General features: G+C 25.3%; 1 protein-coding gene across 1 annotated transcript; it reads left to right on the top strand.

Moving 5' to 3' along the window:
- The first annotated feature begins 7,503 nt into the window (after positions 1-7,503).
- Positions 7,504-12,156, top strand: LOC145840827 (uncharacterized). The gene is made up of 7 exons (XM_082948165.1): positions 7,504-7,571; positions 8,714-8,793; positions 8,945-9,049; positions 9,210-9,351; positions 10,720-10,826; positions 11,240-11,356; positions 11,498-12,156. The coding sequence occupies exons 1-7, from the start codon at positions 7,526-7,528 to the stop codon at positions 11,633-11,635; spliced, it is 735 nt and encodes a 244-aa protein (XP_082804291.1). The 5' UTR covers positions 7,504-7,525; the 3' UTR covers positions 11,636-12,156.
- The last annotated feature ends 4,877 nt before the right edge of the window (positions 12,157-17,033 follow it).

The raw sequence follows: 17,033 nt of genomic DNA, 5'->3' as shown, positions 1-17,033 counted from the left end.
AGGTTTTTCCAGATTTTGAGGCAACCCTGAATATAATAAATATTTATAAAGTATCCTTCAACACTCTAATTAAAAAGTATACTATAGTTAAGAAATTAACAATATCTTCTCAAACAAAAAGAAAAATCTCAAATTTATATTTTAAATCAAATTTATACTATCATTTTTTTCTTGGCAGTATATTTTTCAAGCTGTACTTATGCTTCAATTTTCACAAATTTAGAGTTTTAAGATGCACCAAAGGTGTATTGTTTTCTCAATAGTCTTACACTTGATTACCTTGAAACTTTGTAAAATTGTTTGTTCTAAAAAGTTCTCTTATCTAATTTTTTGTGTAATTTTAAAATCCTTTTGTTATGATGTCACAGCTAAAACCCTAAAAAAGTACCACTGGAAAAAGATGCACTGTTTTCTCAGCCTTCTTACTTTTGTTCGCCTAGAAACATAATGTAAAATTGTTTGTTCTAAGAAGTTATCTAACCTACATTTTCGTTTGTACGAGTGTAAGAAGGCTGAGAAAACGGTGCACATTTTTCCAAACTTACTTCAAAAGGTAGTTTTTAGGCTTTAAGTGTGACATCATAAAATTAAGGTTTCACAAAAAAACGAAATTGTAAGTAAGAGAACTTGTTAAGATGTACAAGACTACAAAGTTTCAAGGAGATCGAGAATATAACTATCAAGAAAACAGTGCACCTTTGGTGCACCTTAAAACTATAAAGTTGTGAAAATTGAAGCAAAAGTACTGCTCAAAAATTACCACCCAGAAAACAATGATACTTATACTTGAAATTTTGTCCACAAGACCAAGTTCTTATAAAAAAATAACAATTTAATGGACTAGTCAAAAAAACCATGTTTTCAGATTATTTTTAAAAAATTTAAAAGTTTTCTCCCATTTTAACTGCAAAAACCCAACATTTTTAAATATTTAGTAACATCAAGGCTATAAAAACAAACTGCTCGATAAGAAAGTTTCACAAATTAATAACCTACTCATAAAATTTATTTTAGAATTTAGAAGCATTTATGTTAAAAAATATCAGTCAAAGTCAACCCTTTGCCACAATCAATGGTTTCTGGGCAAGCATTGAGCTTACAAAAACTTATGTTGTGCTAATAATTAATAAAAAAACATATTTGGCCTGATGTATATGAACCATGCAACTAGTAGCAATACCACCCCAGGAATATATACAATTTTACTTCTATTTGCAATAAAAGTTTGTAACATAATAGTTGTTGCTCTTGTAGAGAGGGCAACAAGAAAAATGTGAACGTACATGAAATTGAAATCTTTGGGAGGAGACGGTGTGGTGCCCATGGTAGACTATGATTTTCATGGTTAATAATTGGCAGAAATGGGTTTAAAAATGAGTACATACTATTTTTTCCCTTTAACAATTAATTTCATTAATTAGTTTAAGTTTAAAAAAATCATTTAAGTTAAAATTAAATTTTATCAAAGTTTGATGATTGAAAGGTCTTTTTCCACACCAATCTATTGACCATAGTTGTGAGCATTCACATTTTTCTTTGTAAAGTGTAAAAAAATGAAAACAGTACCTTACAGCTGATCTATGATCTAAAAAGGGCTTTCAACACACCAGGTTCGTTGGCCACAGTTCTGAGGTCACATTTTTCTTTCTTTTAAAATGTTTTGACACAATTATTTTCAATCTATAGCTTTTAGAGTTAGGAGAGAATAATTTACTATACTTTCTCAAAACAAGTTTAACAAAACAACCTACTATAAAAATTATTTTCTTAATAAATAAATACTGCTTCAGTCAGCTGCAATAGTACTGCTAAAAATTGATTGGCTAAAGTTTATTTACTGTTTTTCTGAGTTGAATTAGTTTTAAAAAACTGTATAAAATCAGTCAAAAATTGAATTTAAGGTTGGTTACTGTCCAAGGATTAGGGTTTTTATTTAAATTTTAGATAAAATTGGTTGAATTAGGCTTTGGAATAGGATTCAGTTAGCGGTTTAAATGTTAGTAATTTAATGCTTATTGTTACTGTATTTGATTTTCAAAAACATGAAACTATGTTTGAAAAAAATCTTAAGCAGCACTACTGGCAATAATTTATAAAGCTATAGAATTTTGGAGCAAATATGCTATGTTCAATGTCCTATAAACAAAAGAGTGTTTAAGTTCTATTAAGATAAAAACTTAAAAATAGAACTGAACATTTAAACAAACAAGACAAAAACACAAAGTGAGCAGTCAGGGTTTAGAGCAGGGTTTGCTTAACTCGTTTTCATTAAGTTTTCTCCTTGCCTATAATTCTAAAATTATTGTCCTCCTTTACTAGTTAACTATATACTAAAAATTTCGCAGCTTTACTAACTATTTCCCTATGATAGCCAAATCACCCTGAAAGGGCTGTTTTAAGGGGACATAATATTAGTGTTTAGGGGTCCATAGTGTACAATTTAGGAAACACTGGTTTAAAGGGTAAATTAACAGTATAAAAGCGGTGCCCTGCGAAAAAGAGATATAACGAATAACATTGAAGACTAAACGATTTATTTGTCTGATAATTTTTCAAAGTGTCAAAGTATACCAAAATGTTATTTGCTTATTGCAGTATAAAACACGGGGCTAGTTTAACTGATGATAACGTTTTATCTTATCTTCAAGCTAGCAACTATTAAGCACTTTTTTTTTTATTCATTGTTTTGTTTGTGTTGGTCCACTAAAAAAAATGAATTTTATAGAACTTACTTATCAAGTTAACACATTTCGTTCTGGATGATTATTTTAAACTTATACAAGATGTTTGCATAGTTAAACATAGAATTTTATTTTCATAAATGATTTAATATCATACAAAAACTGCAAGTATAAGAAAAATTAAGTCAGTGAAAAGATAAAGAACAAAAGAATAAAGGGTCGAAGGAGTAATCTAAAGGCTTATGAGCCATTTCTAGACCAAAAGATAAATTAAAAAAAAAAAAAGAAGAATTACTGACCGAGGGTAAGGGTTAGGGGTAACAGTGATGGTGAAAATTTAAAAAAATAAAATAAAATAAGTTACCAAAGGTTAGGGGTAACAGTGAAAGTGAAATAAAATGAATAATAAAACTAAATTAACAGAAATAAGAAATTAAAATTAAAAATTAAATTAAAATATATAAAAAATGCAATACGTGCAAAAATCTTTCCGTGCAAAATTGTCTGCTCGTGCAAAAATGTCTTCGTGCAAAGGTGACCCTTCGTGCAAAAGTGTCTTTGTGCAAAAGTATCTTCGAGCAATTTGGTCTCCTCGTGCAATTTTGTCCGCTCGTGCAAATTTGACACCTACCCACTTATAAGATATTTATAAATGCATACTTTAGAATTTTAAATTATTATATTTAAATTCAAGCAGGTTAATATGACACAAAACATAAAGTTTCATAACTTTTATATTTGTTCTGTATGTTTTTATGCGTTTTGTTCATTATAAACTAAAAGTTTAAACAGTAAGCAGCTCTTTTCTAAGAAATATAAAATCTATCAAAATAAAGTATTTAACAAAAACGTTGTTTTGTATGAAAAATTATAACAAAAGCTATGCTGTTGATAGCACATAGTTAGTCATAAAAAGTTTTTTATTAAAACAAACAAAGAAAATAGTTTAACTTGATGAAAATTATAATTAAGTTATAAATTAGTTTATCTGAACAATTTTTGTTAAAAATATTATTATTTTTGTAAATAATGAGGTTATTTAAACAATGTTAACAAAAAACACACGAATTTATTAACTAAGATTAATTTTGATTTATTAACAGAATAAAATTAATTGTAAGAAACTCAGCACTAAATTTTTCTCCCGATCCATGCTTGGCATGAGTTTGTATTGCTGCTTAATTGCGTTCGTTCAGCTGGGCGCTTTGGTATGCGCCTGTAATCTAGCTGCTAAGTGGCTTGGAATGGTATGAGAACGGTATGAGGGTGGAAGCCCTGTTACTCGTTGTGCTACGTCGGTCGGGTGTCAGCTCATTTGCAGTTTAACAAAAAAAGAAAACCATGACTAAAAACGCATAAGCATGTTGTTAAAGGGAAGCATGTATTCACTAATTCACTAATCATTAATGATTAGATAGCTATAAAAAGTTAAACAAACATCATACTTTATAAAACAAAAATGCTTTATATAAACTTTATTTAAAATAGCTGTAAAAAACTTAGCTTTTGTTGTCTAAAGCCTAATCAAATTTTTATTAAGTTTTAACCAAAGTAAGGAACCAAAGTACATCTTTAAGTAGTAAAAAATTTAGAAGTTTGTTTAGTTTGTTAATGTTAATTTTTACTCATATTTTATTTTCTTTCTTTATAATTATCAGCTTAACTTAACTGTTTTGACTGGAACTATTTAACTAGGTAATTTTTTTACATATCATTGAGAATATTTTTCTATTATTAAGACAAGTTTATTACTAATTTTAAATAGTTCTTTGTTTTTAGTATATCAAGTAAAAAAGTTTTCATTCCACATGTTAGCTCCATAATGTAAGGATTTTTTTTTAATTCGTATATAATAATAGTACAGAACTTAGGTTTATATTTAACTAAAAAATAAATAAAAAAGACTTATTATCAAGATTTTACATACTGATATTTTTAGATTGTTTAAAGTTAAAAAGTTTTTATTTACCTTAGAAAATTTTATTCCAGCTGTTCTTTTTATTAATTCTGTTCTAAACAAATAATAAAAATTAATGATAATGTTCGTAAAATTTTGTTCTCAAATGTTTTATTTAACTGACATGCAATTTTATTTTCGACAATTTCTTAAGGTTTTTTATTGAGTTTTCTAATATACAATAGATTTATTAAGTTATTTTTTTTCAAAGATTAAACCAATGATTATTATATACTGAGACTACCTGCAAGTTTTGGTATTTAATTACCTATATTAGTCATAATACAATTTTCGTTAATTAAATAAACTGTATTTAATATATTTGTTTTAAACAACGGATTTGAATTTTTATATACAATTTGTAAGTTCATAACTTTTTTCGGATTTTTTTAGTTTTAATTTATCTAAATTTAATACAGTAAAATATATTGAAAATTTAAATATTTTTCTATTATTAGTTTTGTTTTTTTCAAAGCTGAAAAAAGCATTATAAACATAGAGTTTTTCTGCTAATTATTGCGTAGTACGCACAATGCGTACTTAACTGGCAGTTCATATCTAAGAAATGCGTACTTAAGCGGCAAATTAAGAACAAAAAAATTGTCAGCCCCCTTTGAAAAATGTCTAGACACGCCCCTGCAGCAAACTTTGTAAGTTCCTTAACTTTATATTACGCACAGAAAAGTTTTTTTGTTTTCACCGCAAAACAAATTGTATCTTGATATTAACTTTATAGCAAATAAAACTTTATACTTCAGACAACTTAACAAATATATAGTAAATAAATTAATTTCTAATTTTTTTTAATAATAAACAGTTTTGCATAATTTCGCGTGGATTTTATTGGTAGTCGTGCAGTTTATTTGCCAACAATATCAAAAACTTAAGTATAAAGCTAACGGATACTAAAACAGAAAAGTAATTATGGTTAGTAAATTTTACTATATAGTAAATATTCATAAACTCTTTGAAACTAACTATTTTTTAAATTAAAGAAAGCAAATGCAGCAACTCAGTTATACTTGTAATCAAAAGTCAATGTTCATGTATGAGAATTACTTTGACTTATATAGCTATGTATAAACAAAAAAAAATTTAAAGTTTATGAAAAAAAAAAACCTTTTTATACTTAACTTATACTGTCAAACTGATTATTTTTATACATAGTTTTTTTTTTTTTGGTATCATATGTATTATTTTAATACTTATTTTAAATACTATAAATGTCACTATTTCATGGTTACTTATTAACTTATGCATTAGTTAGGTTTTTGAGTATACCTAAACACTTATTAATTGTTTTTCAAATATTTAAAACTTATTAAACGCAACTTGTTTAAAGCTGTAGTATGGTAACTTGACATCTTACATTGTTTACATAAAGAATTTAAGATATGTACTCGTCAAAATTTCAAACGTAGGTTTCAAACTTAAAAAAATAAATTTTTAATAAGAATGTTTGAAATATATAAAAGTAGTACTATTCTAAAAGCAATAAAAACATAAAATAAAGTTATAAAAAAATTTCAGTTTTACTTCCTAAACATAAAAATTACTTATTTAAACATATTGTATCTTTACTAAGTAAACTTGTGAAAAAACAACAAAATTTATTTTCATATTAGTATGTCTTAAGGTATATTAACAAAAAAGCAATCTAAATAGCTCAACGGCTTTTTGGTTTTTTTTTACAAAATTTTTCACCCGCAAATTTGCAGCCAAATTAAGTACCACAAGGTACTTTTATAACCTCATTTATTTGATAAATTAAATTTGAAGGAGTTTTTAGGAACAAGAACATATTAGGAAATAAAACTTTTTACACGTAAATGCCTTCCGGTTAAAAAAAAATCCTATAAAACAAACAGTGACTGTGCAAACTTACAGTTGAAAATACAAAGCTTTCTCTGGAACAGTAAACTAAAAAAAGTTTTCCGGAAGTGTGTTACTTCCATTTAGTAGTATTAATAAGTGTATTTGCAAAATTCGCAGTAGTTCCGTTTAGCTTTCAATTAACTTAATAAAAAAAAGTTTAGAAAAATTTTATTTTGAAATTTTCAGTATTTAAAATGTTTAAATTGTCGGCTTTGAAAGTGCACTTATAAATTAAAACTTGTCGTGAGAAAATAATGTTTTATTTTCAAACTAAAAAATTTATCAATAAGGAAAATTGACTCGTTATTATCAATGTATAAACTTTTACTTTGTTATGCTATAGTTGATTTCAAAAAAATAGGTATTAAATAGTGTTAGTTAGAGAAGTTTTTATTTTCATAAAAAGTAAGCATAAAAGTTACATAAAGTATATTGTACAACATTTTAGAACTTTATTTAAAGTTGTACTTATAATAAGTTTTTAAAGTTTGCTAAAATGTTAAGTTGAAATAAGTTTTTACAAAACGTTTTATCGTTTAATTATTAACTACTTATATTTATTAAGTATAAGTTGCGATATATCGAAAAAATATAATGTCCGGTTATTTAAAAATAAATTTGTATTTAATAGAAATATTATAGCTTTTTAAAATATACAAGGTAGCCAAGGTGTTTTGCTATTTTATAAAAATAATTTTTAAAATTAATCTTACGTTTATTAAATAATTTTATTAAAATAAATATTGTTCTACCCGAGAACTGTTTTTATCGTTTGAAGCAAAACCTGCTTTAAAATTTTCTTAAAAACTTTAAAAATTTTAATCAAATTATAAATCAAGATACTTATAATCAGCAAAAATTTAGCTATATTGTTTAATATGTTTTTTTGATTTGAGTTAATAAAAACTTTTGATTCGTAAATGCTGTAACAAAATACAATAAATAACATATTTACAACTTTCTATAATTTAAAACAATTTTATTAGTTATTCAGCTCTTTCTAAAAGCTACAATGAAGTTCTATTTGCTACTATTCAGTTTAGTACTGCTTTTTAAAGGTAAGTTAGTAGTATGATACGTAAAAACCAGTAAGCGTTTATCAAATTTATAATTAATTTAGACTTATGCACAGTGTTAAGTTTAAACTTTTTTGTAGACTACGTTCTTTGTGAGGCTAATTTAAGTTTAAAATTAATTTATAAAAGTTATAAGAGTTTAAGGTCTAAAAAGATGATGTTTTTTTCTCAAGTATAATGATACACTTCCTATTTTTTAAACAAGTATTAACTAAAACGTTTGTTTATTATTTTCTGTTTAAGTAAAAAAATAAGCAATATAACAATTGAAATCCTAGCACAACTCGAATGATACAAAATTTGTATAAATTATAACAATATTATACAACATGTTTAATAAAATAGATACGCTAATTCAATACCATGCATTTTGGCAAGAATTAGTTCTAAAATTAATTGTAGCTTAAAAAACGGGGTTTGTAGATTTATATGCACTATTAGCACAGTTCATTAGACTAACTTGGTCTTATGATAAAAAATATATTTAGCAATTAAGTGTAAATAAAATACCTGTGGTGTTACTACTTTATTTATTCACAGTTAAAAAAGGCGAAATGTATATATAAATTAGAAAAATGTTTTAGTTTCAGTTATTTTCTGCAAGTAGCGATTAAGTGTTTCCTTTTAATATTTTAAATTTTCTTACATTTTACATTTTTAACGTGTCTAAAACCAATTTTTTTGGTTTAACTATGGTTTTAAACGTCAGTGTATTGAGTTTTTATTTTTGTTTTCTTAAGTTTTTTAAGTTTTATTTGTAAACAAAAATATAAGGTTGTAAATTGTATCATAACTATAAAAAGAAAAACATTGATTTATAAAAAATGTTTTCATATTTTTTCAGTCTAGTCACAAAATTAATCGTTAATAAATTTTTGCCACTAGAAGTCTAAACTTAATACTTTTTTATGTTTTATTGCTAAAATACTTTAATGTAAGTTTATCAACAACTTTTCACTAAACTTACAATATTTCACCTGAACAAGGCTTATCAGATCTTGTCAGTTAGATTGTAAGCATAGTGGCATATTGCTGAATAAACTTACATTGATTTAACTCTCAAACTTTCATAAAATATATTGAGCACTTTAACTTTTTCTTAAAAAACTTTACAAATGTAACAGCATCAGAATGCCAAAATCGAGTGGGCGGTTGGAGTGGATTTAAAAACTCAACTAGGGAAGTTCAGGAAGTCTCTGACGAGGTGACAAGTGTTTTGTTTTTTGATTAAGTTGAAAATTAACTTTAACAACAGTTTTACTGAACTTAAAAAGTTGCAACAAGCTTCCAATCAGTTAAAAGTTAGTTTTAAAAAGTTTATAATTGAATTAATACGCAGCTTTTCGTTAACTTAGGTCAAAGACATAGTTAAAAGAAAGTACAAAGGGTATGTGGAAATTTACAAAGCAGTTAAATACGAATACCAAGTTGTTGCCGGAGGAGTTAATTACAGGATAGCGGTAGTTATTTCTATATAAATATCTAATCTGTATTTTTCTAAACTTAACGACTTTTTTCTGGTAAAACCCGGTTTTGGGAGAAATAATAAAATTAATATAAAATTAATATGTTTAACACTAAAACTTGACATTTAAAAAAATAGTTGTTATTTCAATACAGATCAAAATTTATATAGACTACGCTATTGGAATAGAAGTTTTCAAACCACTCATGGGCAGAAAAGCTGTATTCAGAGGTTTTCTTGGAACATTTGTACGCCTCACAGCATTTAAAGGATTTCTACGACTCTCAACATTACAAGGTGCAAAAAAAAAGTATTACAAAGTCATTAAGTATACTGATTGTTATCGTCTTTTTATGCTTAAAATAGGCTAACAAGTAAAAGTTACTAAAATTTAAACACTTGATTAAGCACTTTGATTAAAAAGATTATCATTGAATGACATATAAAATGAAAAAGTACCAAAAATAAAGTAGCAAACACTTAAACAATAAATCTTTTACAACGATTTGAGGACCTTGAACGTGGATATTTAATAAAGTTTAATTTCTCGAATTCAAGAATTTTTAACTATTGGCAAAGCACTTATTACTCCTTTATTTTAACGTTCCTATAAATATTATTCTAATTTTTAATTTCCAAAATTAGATCAATTGTTTTTTAGTGGCTTATATTTAGACGGTTATAACTTTTGAATACGACTTTTTAAGCAGATTATGGTTTTGTACTTTTTAGTAAAAATACTAAAATACGTACATCGACTAAAAATTATCATTTTAATATACTTTTTTACTTTATAAATAGTAAAGTTATCTACTAAAAACAAAACTATTATATGTAAATTATTTGTAATCATAAATAAAAAAAGATACTTAGTTAAAATATTTATGGTCTACTAAGATTTTTTTACTAAATCTCAACAATGTATTTATTTGAGATCAATAGACAAAATACATGCATTTTAAACATAAGAACTTTTATTAAGAAATAATTTATATTCTTTAAACAAATGTCATAATAATTTCGAACTTAGCTAACAAATAGATTGTTTTACATAGATGATGTAATGTATAGAAAAATGTATAGAAAAAGTAAGGAAAAATTTTAGTTAAAAAAAAAGTTTTTTATAAAATAATCGTAGTAATCAGCACAAATCAACTTATTTATAAACATAAAAAAATAAGATTTTTTTGTAGTGGACTAAAAAAGGGGTCGGAAGCTTTTTATATGTAATGAATGCAACTTACAAAACAAAGTTTATCTCGTGTCAGAAAAAATATTATGCTCTACAACCAAGTTTAAACTAAATATTTGTGCTATTATTACTATATCTATATTTTTAAACAGTTCAAATCTAAAATATTTTGTACCGGTAGCGTTTCGTGTAGTTTTTCATACAATTTTTACTCCCCAATACATTAAGTTTTCTTTTAATTCATTTATCATTGAATAATGATTTTTTTTAAAGCGATTTCTAGCTTTTATAAACAACAACTTTTTAAGTTAGTTAAAACTTTGGGGAATGGTCTTTATTGATTCACTTATGAATAACTTTAAAAACACAAGTTTGAAAATTTTGTCAAAAAGAAATAAAAGCCGTGTTTTGAAAATTTAAATTATGGAAAGTTGTAGACAACTCAAGTTGTATAATTTAGCTGTTTTAAACAGAACCTACAACAACTCAAGCTACGACAACTCAAACTACAACAACTGTGCCACCAACTATTGCTACTACCAAACCAGTAAATGACGAAATTCAAAAAATTGCTGAAGAGGTAAAAAAACGTTTTCTCGTAATTTTAAACTACGAAAACTATCAAATTTAATAAAAACTTTAACCAATATTTGAAATATTAGTTGCTACTAATGTTTCTTAAAAATTATCAAACGAAACAAGTTCAATTATTAAAACGATCATTTAAAATTTTTCGGTTTACTAAAACTAACAACGGTTTTTATGTTATTCACACACACTTTTATTTTTAACAAATGGAGTTCTCATCAAATTTGTGTTGTTACTTTATTTACCAAATATTTCTTTCCATATAAACACTTTCATATATTTATTTATTTCGAGCAACATACTATTTTTTTATGTAGTACTCTTTTTTTTACGTAACTTCACTGAAATTCAATTAATTTTTGACAAGTAAACTTATTTAAAAAAAATAATATTTTTCCTAATCAGGTCAAATACTCAGTAATACGAAGGCTCCTTGAACTCAGAATAATAATAAAGGAATACGAAGTAGTTGCTTTCGATTTTAAAATTGTTGCTGGAGATGGTTTTATTTTTGCAATAAAGGTTGATATTCTTAATAGTTTTAAACTAATATATTTTTTTAGCATGAAGATTTTTTATAAATAAAAAAGTTTGAAGAACTTTGAAACTTTTCAGAAAACAAGTTATAATTAGAGTTACATGAAACACTATTTTTTAATACAGATAAAGATAGACCAATACGAAGACAGCGTTTTTACAATTTTCGTTTTCAAGCCACTATCGGGTGAAAAAGCTAAACTGATAGAGGTACTTACACCTTTAGAACCGATTGAAGTACCAACACCTTATAAACACCTCTAAACACACCTATATTAACTAAACGGCTGTTTCATTGACTTGACTGAAACTTTGACGTAACAACATTTTCTTTAACTGTTTGTTTTTAAACATATTACAGAAACTTGCAAGACTAATTTTACAACTCACTCTTAATAAAACAGATTAAACTTATCGGCTAAAGTTTAACAGGAGTTTACATATGTATCTTTATTTCAGTTAAAACTAAACTAATTAATGTTTTGTGCTATTCAAAGTTTGATTTACTCTTTGTTTCTATATTTTTAAAAACTAAATTAAACTTAGTTTATTTTGGAATTTTGTTTAAGTCTAAAGTATTTGCTGCTTTAGACCATTGTTGCAGTTTTATCAACTTTCGCTTAGAACATTAACAACTTACATTGAAAATTCAAAGTTAATGTTTTTAATTTAAAATAGGAACATGTTATACTTATATAAGATTCAAAAAATTATAAATATCCACAAACTTTGTTCGAATAAGAACCAAGTGTTGTTTTAATTGTAGCTTAAATCAAGAAGAAGACTCAAAAAAAAACTTATTTTTTTACAAAATGCTTCAAAAATTGATGATAGTAAATATTATTATTAGTTATCAAACTTTAACAGATATAAAATTTATTAACGTTTTTTTTGCCAAATAAAAAAGTTATAATTAAAACTTTGTAATTTTATACGCATTTAATACAATTTTACAAAATACTTACAATAAGTGACACAAATTAAACATGAAAGCTCGAAAACACAACTTCAAAACAAACTAGATAGTCTAGTATTGTCTTTAACTTGTGATTATTTGCTCTTTTCAAGGAATCAAAATACAAAACATCTTAAAATAAATATAATACAGTGATTTTTTAGCTGTGCACCCATGCACACTAGTGTGTACAACATTTTTTTGGGTGCACCAAACTTTTGAAAAGGTGCAAAAAACTAATTTTGAAACTTACACTGACAATCTGGAGTTTCTGTATCACTACTTTTAGGAGTGTTCTTTTAATTTCTGAGTAGAAATAAAAAAAAATATTTACAAGTAGTTTTTCGTTTTAAAAGTTTGTACCCAACGGGCAGCGCGTACCTAAGAAATGCGTACTTAAGCGACAGGTTATTGTACTTTTTTAAAACTGTATAATTTTTTTTGAACAACAAAAAAAAAAAGCGCTAAAAAGTGTGTTCTAAGGACCTGGTGTACGATGGAACCTTTCGGTTATCAGGTAAAGATATAAACAATTTAAATTTTAATCATATGCAAAATTTTACCAAAGATAAGGCTTGTTCAGCTTTTATTTAAAAGTTTTTCAACTAAATAGTTTAAATGTTAGTTTTTACGTCCAATTTTAGATTTTGTTGCCTAAATGTTTTGTATATTAGTTATACGCTATTATACACAATAATTAACATTAGTTTAATAATTTAATATATAGCTAAATTCAACATTAATGCACACAAAGATTATTCCAAAAATGTTTTACAAGAAAAAGAAAATATTTAAAAGTTTTTCATACGTCTTTTACTTACGAAGGAAGTTTTTTTGTAAATATAGTAAATTGTATACTTACTTAATACTGTGTTTTATTTAAAATAATCTATTATTAATAAGTAGTTAAAAAGGTGTTAGAATGCTATTTAAATACTGAGAGTTATTTTTTTTTTAACTATAAAAGAGCTAATCTCTAAGATAACTTTGAAAAACAAAAAACTCATGTAGACATATAATAATAAAAGAACATCTTTACTTGAAGGTGATGGAAAGTGAAATAAAGAACATACTTTATTTATAATATACTTTTATTTCACATTCCATCACCTTCAAGTAAAGATGTTCTTTAATTATTATATGTCTACGTGAGCTTTTATAGTAAGTAATACTTACTGTTAAAGTGCAAGTTTATTCAAAAAAAAATTATTGCGAAGTAAACGCTTCATTTTTCTATGTTTAAAAAATAAATTATTTTGAAAATTGGAAAATTAAGTACAACTTGTTCGAGTTGAAAAGACAAAAAGATATTGTAGTTGGACATTAAGTGCTCTTAAAAATGTAAAATATTATTCATTATCATTTAAATCCAAGTAAATTGTTTAACTCAGAGCTTGATAGTAAAAAGTAGTCGCCTCTTTACTAGTTAATTACAGTAACATCTCGCATCTTTACGCACTTGTGACGTTACGCACTCTCGTTTAGTTACGCATTTTAGAGTTCTAAAAATTCAAAAAGTTAAATTTCAATTTTTTTAATATTGCACAAATTAGGTTTATTGTATATTTTTTATTTAATTTTTTTTTAAATGCTAGCTCACCTCTCTAAATCTTTAGACTTAGTAAACTTATGTTCCTTGACTAATTGAAAAACATTTAGTTATACCTCAGTATATCAGAAGTTTTGTTAACAATAAGAGATTAAACTAAAATTCTAAAAAAATTTGACTGTGTTAAATAATGAAAGTATAATGAAATAATAAGAGATTAAATTACAAATAAATAATACAGCACTCTTGCCCTATGTATGAATAAACATCTTACAAAGATATCTAATGAAACTTCCTAGCAAAAAGTAGCAGTGACACTTAATAAATATAGAGCTCACACTAAACACAAGTCTCAATTGTTTTTTAGTAAGCATATCACTTATTTTCATTTGAGGTTTTTTTTTTATTAAAAAAAAAAGTTATGTTTTACGTATCAAATAAGTCACATATAAATAAAGAAAAAGATAAAATAAACTTATTATTAAAATTAGTAAAATTTTTCTACAAGTATTATTATTTTATATAAATTTAAATCCTTTTTTATTAATATATGTATAGTTTAATTTTTTGTTTTTATATTTATAAATATAGTAAATTTAAATAATATCAATTTATAATTTACTATAATTTATAATTTAAAAAATAATAATTTACTTTATTATAAATAAAGTAAAATTATTAAAAGTAGAAAAGTCCCCAGTCTACTTTTAAGTAGAAGCAATATTAAAAAACAGGCATTATAATAAACATATTAGGTATCTCTCGCATCTTTACGATCTCTCGTAACTTTACGCACTTTTTCTGTGGACACAATTCGCGTAAATAAGCGAGAGGTTACTGTACTTACTTTTTCGCTACTTTACTAACTAACTAAAAGTGGGCCAAAATCGCCGACTTTTAAGGACTTTTGGAACTGGTTGAACCCAATAAGCTGAAGGATGAAATTAATCCAGAATTCGGAAACATGCGGCCCGCGAGCATGTTTTTATTTTAAGTGGGATGCGGCCTATTAATGGCAAAACCTGCGGCCCACGAAATAAGTTTGAATAACAATAAATAGTTTGGGTTTGAAATGAGAATAGAAGATAAAGAAAGGTTTTAGGTACATTTCACTGGAAATTAAAAATTTATATAAAGTGTTTTGTGTCTATTATGAAAATTTAAACTACAACTTGGGTGCGGATATTTTTATTTTTTAAATTAGTCATGTAACTACCAGAATACTAATTGTTAGTAAAGGTGCAAAGTTATTCTTGCATTAAGTATTATGGCATGTAATAAAAAATTAGTTGTAGTTTTTTTTCTAGACCTATCTTATTTTTTATTTTAGTACAGTAAAAAATTTTTAGATATTATTATACATCTTTACGAACTCAAATATACATTTAAGAAAAAGCTTTAAAGAAATTATTTTACACCACTCAACTATAATTATAAAATTTCTTCAAATTTTTTTATTATATATACAAATCTACACTAAATTTTAATTATAAGGCTAGTATTTATATGGAAACAATCTTTGTTAAAATTTTATAGTATGTTTAAATACTAAGTTTACACATTTAAAAACAATTTATTTGGAAAATTTTAAAGCTCAAATAAAATGTTGAACTAATCAAACACATTTTTTTAATAAATGATTAATTATCAAGAACAGTATTGCTAAAGTTTATTGTTTCTTTCAAGTATTTTCACAGAATTATGCACAATTAGAAATTGTTATTTATTACTGTATCTAAACATGTGTTTTAGGCAAAAGTAAAAAAAAAGTCTCAAAAATATTCAGTTTTACATGCATGAACAGTAAGGAGCATGCATCGAACTGTTGAAAGTTTAAGCTTTAAAAAAAAAAAATTTGCCATAAACGCTCAAGCGCTCAAAAGAAAATCATAATATTCAACATTTTTTTCTTCGCTCCTATATTCTTCATCTTCAGTACTTTCAGAAAAAGACTTCGTGCTGGCCCAGCTACCTTCGATAGCAGCCGATGCTTCAACTGAAAAACCTTTAAATGAAGGACCTAATTCAACTCCCAACGAATACTTTTTAATTTCCTTTTTTGCTTTTTTTGTACTTTTGTAATACACGCTTTTTACTTGTTCTTTTTTCGCACCAGGTCTAGTGAAGTAGTTGCAGTCAATTATAACTTTTGCATCAGTTAATTTGCTCATTTTCACATTAGAAATATTATCTATATTAATTTTAAGTAAGGCTTAATATTGGTTTTCTAATACCTAAAGCAACCATTTTTTTAGTAAATAGTAAAATAAAAAACATAGATTTCCAAATTATAGCGAATTTATTAAATTATCATTGTGAGTGATACAATTGAAACGTAATAAAATTAATTTTCAAATTATCTCCTAAATAAGTTTGTTCACTAAATGTTTTTTTTGTTTTTTTTTCATGGCATTTTTGACGGCTAAGATTTTCTTTTATTACCAATGTAAAATAGAATGCATTATGGCACATGTTTCTGATTCAAACTTTCAATTATTTTTTAATTTACTCAGTGTATCTACTTTCACGGAAGTATTTAGATTTATAGACTATAAAAATAATTAATAAAATTAAATAAAATTCATAACCAAAACCTACAGAAAGCCAACTAAAACTAGCCATTACACAGACATTTAATCTTTTTACAGTTAGCGTTGAAAAATTGGATTAATAAAAACAGTATTTCATACGTCCCAAAACATTTTTTCACCAGAGTGTATAATTGATAATTCTAATAGTATAAGTTAAATTCTTAAGCGAAACTGATATATTAAAATGCTAGTGAATAGAATATTACAGAGAATGAATAAAGTATCGATCAAGTAGAATAAAAACTTCTAGGTAGAAAATGCTAAATTAATGTAAATTTAAGCTTATCAAGAACTTATTGAAGAAATTTTTTTAAATTTTACAAGTGAAACAAATTAATCAGTGAGTCCAAGACTTTCGCAACTTTAAAAAAATTCCCAACCAAAACGAAAAAGACCCAACAACTATATAAGGACAAATGGGTTTTGCAGTCTACAATTTTAAGATTCAATGTGATAGTAGATTTCAAGCAAACCTCACGACATTTAAAAACTTGAATCATTAAACATGTATCAAAATGCATTATGTCTTACATTGGTGGTAAAATTATAAGTATACAAAACTATAAT

The sequence above is a fragment of the Thalia democratica genome, chromosome 7 (assembly GCF_965202585.1).
Source record: "Thalia democratica chromosome 7, ktThaDemo2.hap1.1, whole genome shotgun sequence".
Classification (NCBI taxonomy): Eukaryota; Metazoa; Chordata; class Thaliacea; order Salpida; family Salpidae; genus Thalia; species Thalia democratica.
Note: the sequence above shows the minus strand (reverse complement) of the source record. Positions and strands in the feature narration are given on the sequence as shown.

Coding starts and splice junctions, on each gene's coding strand:
- LOC145840827 (XM_082948165.1), top strand. CDS start 7,526: ATGAAGTTCTATTTGCTACTATTCAGTTTAGTACTGCTTTTTAAAG. Junction 7,572..8,713: donor TTTAGTACTGCTTTTTAAAG/GTAAGTTAGTAG, acceptor CAAATGTAACAG/CATCAGAATGCCAAAATCGA. Junction 11,357..11,497: donor GTTTTATTTTTGCAATAAAG/GTTGATATTCTT, acceptor TTTTTAATACAG/ATAAAGATAGACCAATACGA.